Genomic DNA, 13569 nt, shown 5'->3' with positions numbered 1-13569 from the left:
TGCTCCAAGCACGTGTATCAGCAGCCGGTGCCAAATACCAACACAGCTGATCAACATGGAGACAGTTCAGTTGCTCACTCGTTGAAAACAGCATCAGCGCTCACCTAAGCTGCAAGCTCCAAAATGGAGCCCAACAGCACAGAGGGTTAAAAAACTTTTAGGGTAACTGGAAAGAGTTAGTTGCCTTGTACCAATCATGCAAAAACTGTCCCATTATTGACTTTTTAAGTTTTTTGTCAGGACACAGCTGGAAAGGTCACCCTGTGGCACATGATTCTTGATAATTCAGTACCTCATTACAGAATAAAAAAGAAAAGCCAACCACAATTAGCATCAGTGGATATCACAGTTTAAAAATCTGGGGGTTTTATTTCTGTTATTGTCATTGGGAGGCGTACTACAGAGGTGGCTACAAAAAGTAACCCCTTCCTTAGGCTAACTAGTCTTAAAATAAACTTGAGCAGAAGATACCTGATAGCAAATACATACACACTGCTGACAGTTTTCCATGAGGTTGTGGAGATGGACCTAGTGCTCTGCTGCCATCCAAGCTCTGGATTCCAGTAGCTGAGAAGTGGAGTTGGACTCTAAAGCAACATCTAACATGGCTCAAAGCAGCTGATGAGGTCTTTGTTAGAGGCAATTCATAAAGGCTATGGCAGACCATTTCAGCACCAGTTCTGTAAAAAGAAACTAATGAGAAAAGAGGAAACTTAACTGCACCTCACATGCCACAACAGCAGATAACCAAAGGAAAATCAAGTAATTCCTTAGCAATGCTGTGAAACTCCCCTGGAGAGGGGGAAAAAAAATTTTGGATTTGGGGTAGGCTCTTCTGTAGCCAGGTAGCAATCGCACATTGCCATGGGCACAGCAGAGAAGCAGCATATCTTTTCAAAGCCTGCCAGCCTCCTGTGGTTCATGCATCTCAAATAAACCGCCACTTGACCTCCAGTAAGCAACATACACAGAAAAGAGACAAAGCATTGCTCGTTTTTGAACAAGGGTAAGATAGAAAACTAAACCCAACGTGGCTCCACTGGCTACAGGCACACAGAAGTACAAATATCAATGTGCACAAGTTCTGTCACCTAGAGAGACACTAGCTTAGTGTCATGATGGTGAGCTCATCTATTGCATCTTCAGCAAACTGTCAGAATAAACAATTCCAGTGGAACCCCTTCTGTTCAGGGTATGAGGCCAGGTGAGGTTTGAGTCATCCATCACTGTGGATTTCAAGGTATGAGTAACAGATGAGAGCAAACACAAGTTGTAGAGACAATCAGGGGAGCACAGAGATCATTTCAAGCCTGGTTTTGAAGCTTTGGTATTTTTGCAACTTAGTTCTGTTTCTTCATGGTGATGAGAGATCAGGATTTTTATAATCTATTAGATAAATGTGTTTAGAAATCTCTCACCTACCAAGGACTTTTGTATTTTACAAAAAAAACACCTCCAAACCAACCAAACCCCAAACCCCACAAGCAATAGACATTTCAGTATTTTTCCTCTATACAGACCAAAAAAATCCGCCTAGCTATTTCCATTTCTGTTGCTCAGCACGGTCTGTTAGAAGACCAAGCAGTTTTTCTTTGCTGTCGCTACTGTAGCTGTGCAGAGGTGTGGGACAGCCTACACGTCCAGAAGGATTTCAAGAGACTCTGCAGCCCTTACTGTAATTAAGTCAGGAAGGCAGAGAGGAGTGAAGCACGTCGTGTTCACAGCATGTGAAACATGAAGTGAAGAACAGGCTGCTGGGTCCTGCCATTCAATTCAGTTTTATTATCATATAGATTGTTTCCAAACTTATCAGGGATACCAACAGCATATCTGATTAACAGGTCACGCTTGTTAAGAATTATCCTTGGTAAGTGAATTTGGTGACCAGGCGAGCTCTATATGCCTGATCAAAGCAGATACATAGATAGAGCAGCAATCTAACCAGCACGAGCTACTGCCATTTGAGAAGTGACTCACGGTGCCGGGAATTTGCAGCACACCAACAACAGGCCAAAGAAGAAATATTACCTGGTGGGAAAGAACAGGAGCAGCAGGAAGGAAGGAATAGTAATAGTAATAATAATCATCATAATAATAAAATAAAATTATTATTTTAGCTTTTAGGCCCAGATGAATTATTCTAAGCAAACCTCCTTTTTGATACTTGTTTACAGCAGTTATTTATTCAGAGTAGTTTAAAAAAAAAAGGGAAGAAAAAAGGTAATTTAGGCCTGTAACACTCCTGTTAACTACAAGCATAGCTTACCCTTGGACAAGGTCTGTTGGTGCAGTTACGTGATCCGAAATGGCCATAAGGCAATGTCAGTCTAATCAGCCTCTCACATCCCTGCAAATGTTTTTGGAAGAGAGAAGTGAAATACAGCAGCAGGACTGTTGCTAGTGACAGCTTGTGTGTATTTAGTTTTGTTTTGTTTCCAACTTGAGAATCCACACAGCTTGGCCCACTGTCAAGGAAGTGGGACCTAGCGTAAGCAAAGGATTAGTTCTCCAGCTGGCAGGATGCATGGCCTTTGGTGGTCCTAGGGGTGGTGTGCCAGAAGGCTACGATCAAAGATTGCAAAATAACCTTGCTAATGGCCTCAGACCTTTTAGACAGCTGAAAGAATATTCTATTTATTTTTTCTGTAGGAAGACTAAAGCAGAACTTGAAGTCCCATGCTATAGTTTATCAACAATTATAATAATAAAAAAATAATCTAGATAGAAATACTTCCAGTCTTAAGAAGATCCCGCACCAAGATAAAATGGTGAGACTCCACAGAAGATCAGGATGGGAAAGCTGTAGGAAAACATAGCAATGGCTGTATTTCTCTTCTGGCACAACACAGAAGACTTTGCTCAGAGGGAAAGCAGAAGTTAAGTATACATTGACAGACAGCATTGTGTGCAAAGTCAGTACGAGTTACAACAGCTGTCAATTTTTATCCTTACGGAGCATTCACAGTGGCATTTTCCAACAGGAGAACATCACTGACAGCAACATGACAGCGTTACTGAAATGAATCACTCTGCCCTAAGTGATACCAACTCTCCGCCCCTACACTCAGATGCAAAGGCAGACCTAAAGCAACCTCCTACAAATTCTGGTACAGCACAGGCTTGCATAGACACAGCGACTGCATTTCATCCACTGTGTATGATAGCTATGCAAATACACCTGAAATTCTTGGAAGCGGACAGAGACAAAACATGCCGGAAAGAGACAAAAAAAATGCTGGTGCTGTGCAATCCATAGCATTTGACTACGAAGAGGAAAAAAATACAAGCAAACTATTTCACAAGGACACATGGTTCTACTTTTTTAATTTCAAAGGCTGTCCAGAGCAAACTATCAGTGACTGAGTCGAAGAAAAAAACCCCAACATCACACCCTAAAAAAGCTCTTCTCACTCCAGTCTTACCTGGAAAATGCTATTTCAGCCTTTGAGCCTCCAGAGGGATCTTCCCTAACACATTAACCCTTCTGAATGGAGGGCAGAGAAACTGAAGAAAATTGCACAACCATTCTCAAATAAACAAACACAAGAATTAGTCTCCAGCACTCAACAGCTGTTCTGTAAAATACCAGATATAAGCACCCACTGTTAGCAAAGAACACCAGCTGCGAGCCCCCCTGGCTGGAACTCTTGGTATTTAGCGTACAGCAGATACGTTAACGTTTTGTGGTTTACCTGGCGAGGAAATAAAGCTGTCTCCCCAAATATAAACCCTGATTATCTTCACTTCTAGTTTCCCAAGAAACTAAGCACAGGCTGCTAGGGCTCAGTTGAATACCTTCAGTCATAGAGACAACAGATACCCAAAATAATTTAGGCAGCCTTGAGTCGGGTTTTCTCTATGCATTTAAGGAGTAGGTACAGTGTGCATCACATTTTGAGACTGGCTCCCTCTAATGCTGGGGACACTGAGGCAGAGAGGTAATTTCATCAGTAAAAGATTCCATAATCACACCAAGAAAGTGGAAGATTTGCTCTTGCCACATAGCAATGTGCTGTGAGGAGATAATGCAAGCGCCTTTTATTTTTAGTTTATCAGAGGCAAGACAGGGCCAAGCACTGCTGTGCTCTCCCTGGGATCCACATGCAGGAAATTTTCCTGGCTGTCGCACTTTCCGGCACTAACAGACAAGACCCATTTAGAGTTACAAACGGCAAACCAACACCAAACAGGGATTTTGATATTAATTTCCCTCCCTGCATGCTTAAGACAAGGAAAAGCCAGTTTTCACATCAAATACCAAAATGTCTGCACCTAGACGTGAAGCGTTCGAGCCACTGCCAAGTGACTGGAATGTATCTGACAGTGTATACCTGGAATTAATTCTTTGGCTCTTTTTCAGTTATATCCAGAAAACACACCACACCCTGATTCTGTTCCTATACCACCACTGGCTGAAATCCTATCCCATGGTTCCTCAGACACCACACAGGATTGGAGAAAAAGGAGGGTCTTAGTTTTCTATTGAGGATATACTTCTGAATATAGCAGTCCTTCGGCTGAAATGGCATCCCCGAGTCCCACGGTCCGGACAGGATCTTTACACACCAGAACGGGAGTGAAATGGAACGAAATGCCTTCTCTGTGCCAATGCACCACTGGCTCATCTGGATTCAAAGAGATTTTGGAAGGTGCCTCTATCTGGGAGGTCACAAACTCCAAAGGAGCTTTCAGAAAGACTTTGCTGGTATCGATGGTTTCAGTGGCGCAGGCCTGAGTCCCTGCTGCTCTAGCTCCTGCAGCCACAGCCGCAACCTGGTTGCCCCAGTACCCATCCACTGTGACAAGGATATGATAAGCCAGGGTGTGGAAGTGGATCCGCGTGAGATCAGAGGCCCGCTCTGCGGTCTTCCCGTGCTCCTTCAGGATCCAGAAGAGGATGTCGCTGACTACACCCACATCGGGAACTCCACTCCAGGAAGCGAGGGAGGCGTGGGGACCAGAGGCAGACTGTGTGAGGAACAGCAGCTCCTGTTCGTTCAGCCCAATGGAGTTCACCAGGGGAAAGACCTGCTAACAGAAACAACCGTTTTTCCTTCAGAGAGAGGATCAGACTTCACCCTTCCTCATTCTACCATGTTACTGGCTTTGTCGCCAGTGTGGTCAGCAGAAGGGAGAATCCTGTTTCCTGGAGAGATGCAGGCCAAAGTCACTGCATGAGCTTCCTCATTCTGCAAGTCTTCAAGAATTACTTAGCCAAGAAAACACTTCACACCAAGGGTGCATGCTCATTTTGTAAAATTTCTAGACACGCACTTGACAGTAAAGAGTAACAAAACATCCAATCCACATGAAGCACTCATAACACTGAGATCAGAGCTGTGTCAAGCTAAACAAGGTACCATCAGAATCTGCAGGAAAGAAATTCCACAAAGAAATCAAGGTCTTTTTTAAAGTATAAACTCAGCTCAAATTCAAATCCTGTTTTTTCTAGAAATCCACAAGCCTGCTAAATCTAAACCAGCCAAAGTTACTTGTATCTGTGGAGTTCTGAGTATTCTCCTGGATCACCTTCCTCCCATGGCTGCAAAAAAAATCTTTATAACAGAGCCCTGCTATGTTGCATGGCATTTTCACTGCATATAGTTCCTGAACAAACTCAGATCTGCAAAAAATCCTTACTCCTTGCTGAAAATGATTTGATGATTGGCCAAGGGCACTGTAAGATACCTCCTAAACCTCCCAAAGAGACCTTTCTACAAGGAGAACTCCCTCTGAGCTAAGGAAAACAAATCTGTCCTCTGCTAAGCCACAAGTCGTTACTGTTCTCCTTTGCTGCACAGGGGGGATACTCTCGTAAGCTCAGCAGAGGAAACGGAAGCATTCAGAATGCAACAGCAGACATTAAGCCCTTGTTCTCCACTTATCTTCAAATGGAAAGCCCCAATTTAAAATTTTCATTTCTATATTCATATACAAGTCTGTGCATTGTGATACTGAAGAAAACTGATAAAAAGAGCATGTCCTTTCATTTTTGTTACCTGATGCATAATGTTGCTCATAAAATCTTGATCAGTCATACTGGCCAACTCCAGGTGTATGGGAATGTCAGTAGGGATGTCGGAGATGGAGGCCACAGCCTACAGGGGCACAGGAAAATAAAACACCCAGATATTCATTAAGAAACAGAAAAAACAAAGGGATTTTGACTCTGAGATATGCATATTTTAATCTTCCTGTGTATGGATTTAAACACAATTCCAAATGAGATATCTGCTAAGGGGAAGAAATAAAAACCACTTCTAGTTTTCAGGATGCCCGAGCAGGACAATGTATCTAACCCTAATCTGCACCCAGGCTGGCACTTTGCTAATGGACTAATTCGGAAACCTCACAAATTTGAGGCAGCTGTGGAACAGCTGATCCTAGAACAGAGAAAAAGAAAAAAAAAAGAAAAAAAGAAAAAAAGCCCTAGTGTATCGCATCAGGAAAGGCACCCAGCTGCAAGACAGGCAACAATCTGTAAATACAAAGAGAACTGGGTCTAACTCCTTTGGGCTCAGATGAGAAAGCTGGCTCTTGGATTATCTAACAAAAATGCTGCTTAAAGAATGCAAGTCTTGATTATAACCTCAATCATCTTAGTATCTGGGATAAAAAAAAGTGCAATTCAGCCACTAGGTAAGGTCCAGTAACTGTGTCAATGCACACCAGCCAGAGAACGAGACCTTACCTTTTTTCCCCTAGACAACCCACCGAATCTAAGAAACATCAGTGTTAGAGGTTTAGACTTTTGCTATTCCTACAGTTCACGTTCTTCTTTCAGCACGCAATACTTTCCCATGAAGCATTCCATCCATGAAGTTGGAATGGAAATTAAGGAGACACTGGTATTCAAGTATCTTACCTCCATAAGTCGTCTCTGTCGCATCTCCTTGCTCTGCCCTTCCATCATGTGAAGTCCTGAAAGCACAACAAGATCTGGCTGAAATTCATCCAAGCTGGACACAAACACTTCCAGCATATTTAAGGCGCCATTTGACAGGTCATGGGAGAAGATGAAGCGATTGGCATTGGGTGCTCTCACTTGTCCCCACTCTTCACCTGGGGTGAAACAAAGAGAAGGAGTTAACTCAGAAGAGAAGCAAAGCAAACCACGTATCTGGAGTTTGTTTTGGGATATCCTGCTGGAATCCAAAGGCACGATTTCACAATGTGGCTATGCTCAATTAACAGCTACTGCCAGCCATATGAGAAATCTTGTTGTTTTTCTCATTCATTCTCTTCATTCACTCCCTGGGCCTCATTTAGACACTTGTCTGATCAGAAGGAAAATTCAATACCTGTTTGGTTGGTTTTGCAAGCTTTGCGATGTTTTAATCGGTTACGTTAGTTTAGCATGCAATTAGGTGAGTGTCACAGCCAGCTCAAGCTAAACATTTGGAGTGTGCAGGACATGCCAAGAGCGGGGAGACCTTGCCCTTCTGGCAACCACCACCCGTTATAATTGAAGGTACACCCTGAAAACTCTCATGGCTTTTACTGTTCCTGACTGCGCAGCTCACAGAAATGATCTGCAGCACAGAGGTGCATCAGTGCTGTATGTGTAAACTGTTTTATTCCTGGGTAGGATCACAAATTAAACAGGCTCCATCTCTGGGATACTGAGCCATGAGAAAACAGGGTAACGACAGCCAGCCTAGAGAGGATACAAATGACAAAAGCCACAGTCCAACTGTCCAGCCCTCCGCCAGCTCTCCCCATCTGTCCGGGCATCGTTGTTCAGGCAGCAGGCAGTTCCTTATGCCAGTTACGATAACTGGACAGAAAGAAATGTAAGGGAATAAATAAAGGGCAGCTTGAACAGAAAGCTCTTGAGAGGCTATTACAGGCAGAATCTCCACCTTGGAACCAGCCTGCATACTTCACTTGTCTCTCCCAGAATGTATACTGGGTTACACTATGGAGAGTATCACCAGCATTTGTGGAAAAGCCACTACAACAGCAACAACAGCCATCAGTGCTGCCTTCTCTTTAGAAAGGTCTCCTGACAAAGTTCTGTCTAGGACAAAGATCCCCCGAGTCGCATCAGGAGGGCAGTTCTCACCTGAGAACATATATTCTGAGAAAAGGAGACATCATATACTAATGTATCCTCTAATCAGGATGCTTCCAGAAGCAAGAGGACTCAAGATCAAGGAACAATTTCCACTGGCTATTACAAGTGTTACAGTACTTGTCAGTTATAGTAGCCTCGTTTCAGCCAGGAGCCCATCAGAGTGGATGCTTTGGGTGCTGCTCCACATTAGTTTTGCTGAAGAAGTTTAATTAAGGTGATTATTGCCTTCCCTCCTTGCCAAATACTCCCTCTTCTGTCACACCAATGCAACTCTTTCTGATGCTGTATTTTGAGACAGGACCAGTGAAATGACTCGGGCTGAGAACAGCAAGAAAACACATGCAGATTTGTTTTAGCCACTACATTAGGGTTACCCTAAATTTCATCTGCCTTCGGTTAAATGGTACCTTTCTGTTTTCAGAGAACATTACTGGACTATTTTAATGTTCATACAGCTTTAGAATTACACCCATCAGGTCTGCTTAGGCGTTGCAACAAAATGAGAAGTCCATTGGGTTTCTACAGGTGATAGCAATACAGGAATACAGAACCAATGGGATGTCAAGGCAGCAGCATGAGGCAGTATCTACAGTAACTGTACTACAAGGGGAAGAGGTTTCAGAATACTTTTAAATGTCTGTTCCCTTACCGCAGCTCCCTGAAGCACAGGGAATTACCAGATTATTGCAGCGACAGCTGACAATACTGGTAATTTACACAGTCCTTCTGGAATTAAGATTCAAAACACAACTTTACAGCCAGGAATATCTTAGTGATGTTTGGGGTTCCCATCTAACATTCAACCTTTGGCAAGGTACCTGCTTGATACTCCAAGATAAGATGGAATTCATCTCTTTCCTGCATGGATTCAGGTGGTACAATCACATTGTCATCAAGTAGTTCATGGAGTTTAGGACCAACTGGGCCACAAAGGAGGATCTAAAAAACAAGAAAAACCAATCAAGGTTTCCCTGCCACATCCCTTGCCGCCATTTCAGTGCATTTAAGCATCACTTAGACAACTGATTTAAAAAAAATAATAATTCAATTAAAAAAACCCACACCTATGCTTTCAAACTTGCAAGCCCAGCCATATGGTCCACCACTACCTAAGAAATAACTGCAAGATCCCCAAAATCTACAGGGGAGTAATGTGAGCCTCATTAAAGACAAGTGAATAGCACGAAATTTTTGAATGTATTACCTTCAGATCTGGATTTGTTGCAAGCTTCTGACCGATGAGAGCAGCATTTCCTCCTACGTAAAGCTGTAAAACAAACAGAGGCAGGTATGGGCATTCCCTTGCTCTGATAGCTTTACACATGCTTAGTCCTCAGTATAGGCTGAAGAACTTCACTTTTCTATTTAGAAAAGGGTCTAGCATTATGAAAATTAATAAAGCTTATTTGGGCTGAAAGCAAAACAATTTTACAATTCTGTGGGAGATTTCAACATGTTGAGTGTTCTCTGACTTTTTCTAATCTAAATATTTGCCTTCAGGTAACAGCCCTATAAAAATAGATTTATTCACAACATAAGAGGTGGGCCCGTGTGAACCTCGTGAGGCTCAACAAGGCCACGTGCAAGGTCCTGCACGTGGGTCGGGACAATCCCAAACACGGATACAGGGTGGGCAGAGAATGGATTGGGAGCAGCCCTGAGGAAAAGGGTTTGGGGGTGCTGGTGAAGAAAGTCAACATGGCCCAGCAATGTGCACCTGCAGCCCAGGAAGAGGCAGGGCGTGGAACTAGATGATCTTTAAGGTCCCTTCCAACCAAAACCATTCTATGGTTCTACGATTCTATGAAAGTCATTAACACTCTCAAACTATACCATGAGTTTCTTTCCTAAATAATTTGCCCTCTCACCAGAGAGAGAATGAAAGTCACCGGTGACGCAGAAAACAAGAAACATGCTTCTCAAAGCTTTTATTAGGTGGAAGCCATACCTGTGCACCTGGGTACTCAGAGGCTGTCCGTGCAATGTGATGGAAAGACTCTGTGTTGCTGAAGAAGCGCTCGGCAGCTGCCCCTTTTTCCATGAAGTAAGCAAATGCTTCTTTCAGGTCCTGTCTGGAGTTCAGGACGGCATGATTTTTTCCATCCCCAGGTTCAAGACCGAGCGCCTCTAACAGCTTCACACCAGAGAGAACCACGTCTACACAGGCATTGACGCTGGAAGAGAGAAGGAAAACGCATACCGGGAAAACCGCGTGTACCTTCTGGCACTTGTGAGACTACAAAGAGATCACTCCCCAGCCAGTGATGTTTGCTGTTTGCAAGCCCTCTTGCTAAGGGGGAAAACAACCAAATGAAAAAAACCACAAAGGCATATGAATTTCCTGAAATTCTCTATTGAAGTGTTCTCCTTCTGACATGCTTTTATTGTGTTCCAGCACTGCAGAGGAGAGAAGGTTTTCTAATGTTCTGCTGAATTAAAACAAGAAAGAGTAAGCTGTGTGGTCCAAAGGTTGTTATGTATGTTGCAGTACATGTTGTACATCATTTGCTGCGTTAGGCTTGCTCAAAAAAAAAAAAAAAGTTACAATAACAATAGCATTCTTAATTTTTAATTCTTAAAATAAGAAGCTTTTATAAAAATATGTATTTTGGGTTTGAAATGTACCTGCAACTCAGAATGGTTAAAAGCAAAACTGAAAAACTGAAAGTATTTAAGTCTACTAGATCAGCCTCTTGACTTCCAACTACTCCTAACAATAACGAAAACCACGTGCACAAACACCCCACACATGGGCTGGTTCTGTTGATAAGAAGTCAAGAGAGCAATTTGTCCATTGAAATATTTGAAAACTGCAGTTTCAAAAGGATCACCCCAAATTTCCAGAAATAGCACACCACCTTCTCTCAAATAGTGGGAACAGGAGAAAAGTCCTGCAATAGTTAGGAAGTGTTAAGAGCCATTTCAGCAGATCGAGACTTTACATAAAGTCTAACCTGCAGTCCAAATCTTCTAGTCCCCATTTCTTACGAACTGCATCAATTTAAACAATCTATCTAGTCTAATTCAGACTAGATAGAGAGCAGGAAACTTTCTGGGCTGGGACCAGGCCCCCAGGAAGAAAGTTTATGAACACTTGCCCTTGTTTCTAGTCCTTGGTTTCAGACAGAGAGCAATACATACCAAATATTTACTGAGATGTTATCAGCAAACACTAAAGCATATTCCGGAACTGCTGCCAAGTGCAATTTCTGTTCCTCTGCCTCACGCTTCCCTGACAGGGATCCAAAGATCCACAAAACTTTTGCACGGTCTCTAACTTACTCTGGGTCTACCTGCATGCCAATGGCTGCTTACATGTCAGCGTGAAACGCACAGCCATTTAGCGGTCCTCCTTGTCAGCGACCTTTCCTGCATGATTTGGGCCACAACAAATGAAAGCTGCATCACACGAAATAAAGGACATTAAAAACCCTGAGGCTTTTCAGTACATGAGGTAACCTGCTCAGAAATCCCCTGCATCACGCATCATCCCATAAACCGAGAGAACAATCCCCTCGCACAGCAAAGAAAACCAAAGAAATAATAAGCCCAAGCAGCACTGTAGCCCTCAACTCACTGCAGCAAAAGGTCAGTGATTTTATATTTTAATGAATCATTAAAGATGTGACGGGACATAAACCAAGCTGCAGGTCTTTCAAGTGAGACACCTCTAATCATCTTCCAACTGCCTTCTCCCTCCCTGCCATTCCTCTGCTAACACACTTCATGCTTCTAATAAACTCCCCTAACAGCAGGGATATGCTGCTAACTAACTGCGGCTGCGGCTGAACTTCGAGGCCCCACGTGTTTGCGGTGCATGTATGTATCGTGTAGGAATCCGGCTGCTTTAAACTGAAGAAGCAAGCGAAGAACACACCGAGGGCACCCGGCTCTTTCCCAGCGATGCTCTGCCAAGAGGGGCTGCGAGGCACCGGGAAGCCTGTTTTGCCACCTCCTCACGGCAGAAGGTCTGCACTGACCGCAGCACCAGAGCAAGGCCGGCGCCAGCCCCAGGTGCCCCCACAGCCACCGCGGCGGGGCAGGCCCTTCCCGCGCCCGAAGGCCGAGTCCGCCGCTCGACCAGGGTATCCCGCGCTCCGCTCCGCTCGGCCGGGCTGTCCCGCCGCGGCCTGTCCTGAACCGAGCGAGTCAGGCGCTATACGTAACGGCAAGGGTAACGCCAGGCCTACACCCAGCGTTTAAGATCAAGGCGATGCTCCCGGACTGTGCCCTGCACTCCCGCCCGCCTGACGGCGAAAGGGGCCGGGCTCCCTGCGCGCACGGCAGAGGGCCGCCTCTGCCCCGTGCCCGCCCCCGCCCGCCACGCTCCGCGCCATAGCGCTGCACAGCCCGGCGGGGCCCGCAGCCCCGCCCCCCCCCCGCGGAGCTGGGCGGGAGCGGCAGCGCGGGCCCGCGAGAGGCACCGGCACGGCCCCGGGGCGCGGAGGCCGCCTCAGGCGCGGGGCGGGAGCGCGGGAAGGGTGCGCCGCGTGGGGCGGGCGGGCGCGCACAGACAGACACACAGACAGACAGACACAGACACACAGACAGACACACAGACAGACGCACGCGCGCACACGCACACACAGAGACGAGGCCGCCCTCCCCCGCCCCGCCCCTCCGCGCGCTGCCCGCACCTACCCGACGGCGACGCGCGCCCAGCCGCGCGCCGGGCGGACGATAGCCGCCTGCCAGGCCGCCACCATGCGGCCCTCCAGGGAGCGGGCGCGGCGCAGCCCCCCCAGCAGCGAGGCGGAGAGGTGCCGCAGCGCTGAGGGGGGCAGCTCGGGGCCCAGGAGGCACAGGTAGCCCAGCGCCAGGGCCAGTAGGCCCACACACACCGACCTCTGCCACATCGCAGCGCGGCCGCTCCGCTCGGCTCCGCGCCGGGCCGGCCCCTCCTCCCCCGCCACGTCTGAGGAGGGGCGCGATCGGCGGGGCCGCCCCCGCAGCGCTCCGCCCCCGCCGCCACCGGCAAGCGGCCTCCCTAGCCCGCGGCCGGCCTGCGCGGTCGTGAGGGGAGATGGCGGCGGCCGCGAGGGCAGGTGGTGGCGGGAGCGCTGCCCTCACGGGCCTGCTGGGGGCAGGCCGGGCCTGAGCGCCGGGCAGCCTGGGCCTGCCAGGGGCCTGCTGCCGGCCTGAGGTGAAGCCTGTGGGCATCGTGCGGGTCTCTGCACCGCTGCCCCTTCAGCCTGCCCCCCCGGACCTGCCGCACGGCGCCCCTTCCCTCCCCCCCCCGCCTTCGGGCCTGTGCGTTACACGCCATGCGCTGTCCGCCGGCACTGCCCTGTGGCACACCGGTGGCCTCTGTCCAAACAGCCGGTGTCCGGCACACCAGTCACCGACCTGAAGCTAATCTCTGGCCCTAGCGCATATTCTTTCTTCCTCCGTAGTGCAGCTTCTGGTCTCGGTTCTGTGGGGGTGAGTTAACTCTGTCAGATCTCTTGCCCGTGCTCCTGAGGTAGCTATGCTGGGAGCAGTGGGAGAGAGCA

The 13569-nt window shown here is 46.8% G+C and overlaps 1 protein-coding gene across 2 annotated transcripts; it reads right to left on the bottom strand.

Annotated features, from left to right (window-relative positions):
* Nucleotides 1–3307: 3307 nt before the first annotated feature.
* On the bottom strand, nt 3308–12992 carry ADPGK (ADP dependent glucokinase). Of its 2 annotated transcripts, none has more exons than XM_055818823.1 (7): nt 12719–12992; nt 10026–10251; nt 9282–9344; nt 8896–9016; nt 6866–7062; nt 6000–6098; nt 3308–5031 (listed from the first exon to the last, which is right to left on the bottom strand). In XM_055818823.1, exons 1-7 carry the CDS (start codon nt 12931–12933, stop codon nt 4480–4482), a joined length of 1473 nt encoding a protein of 490 aa, XP_055674798.1. In that variant the 5' UTR covers nt 12934–12992; the 3' UTR covers nt 3308–4479. The 2 variants fall into 2 exon arrangements, with proteins under 2 accessions (XP_055674798.1, XP_055674806.1); XM_055818831.1 differs by having other exon boundaries at nt 3308–5028.
* Between the last annotated feature and the right edge of the window lie 577 nt (nt 12993–13569).

The sequence above is a fragment of the Falco peregrinus genome, chromosome 1 (assembly GCF_023634155.1).
Source record: "Falco peregrinus isolate bFalPer1 chromosome 1, bFalPer1.pri, whole genome shotgun sequence".
Lineage (NCBI taxonomy): Eukaryota > Metazoa > Chordata > Aves > Falconiformes > Falconidae > Falco > Falco peregrinus.
The sequence above is the reverse complement of the archived record's forward strand: the minus strand, read 5'-3'. Positions and strand labels throughout refer to the sequence as shown.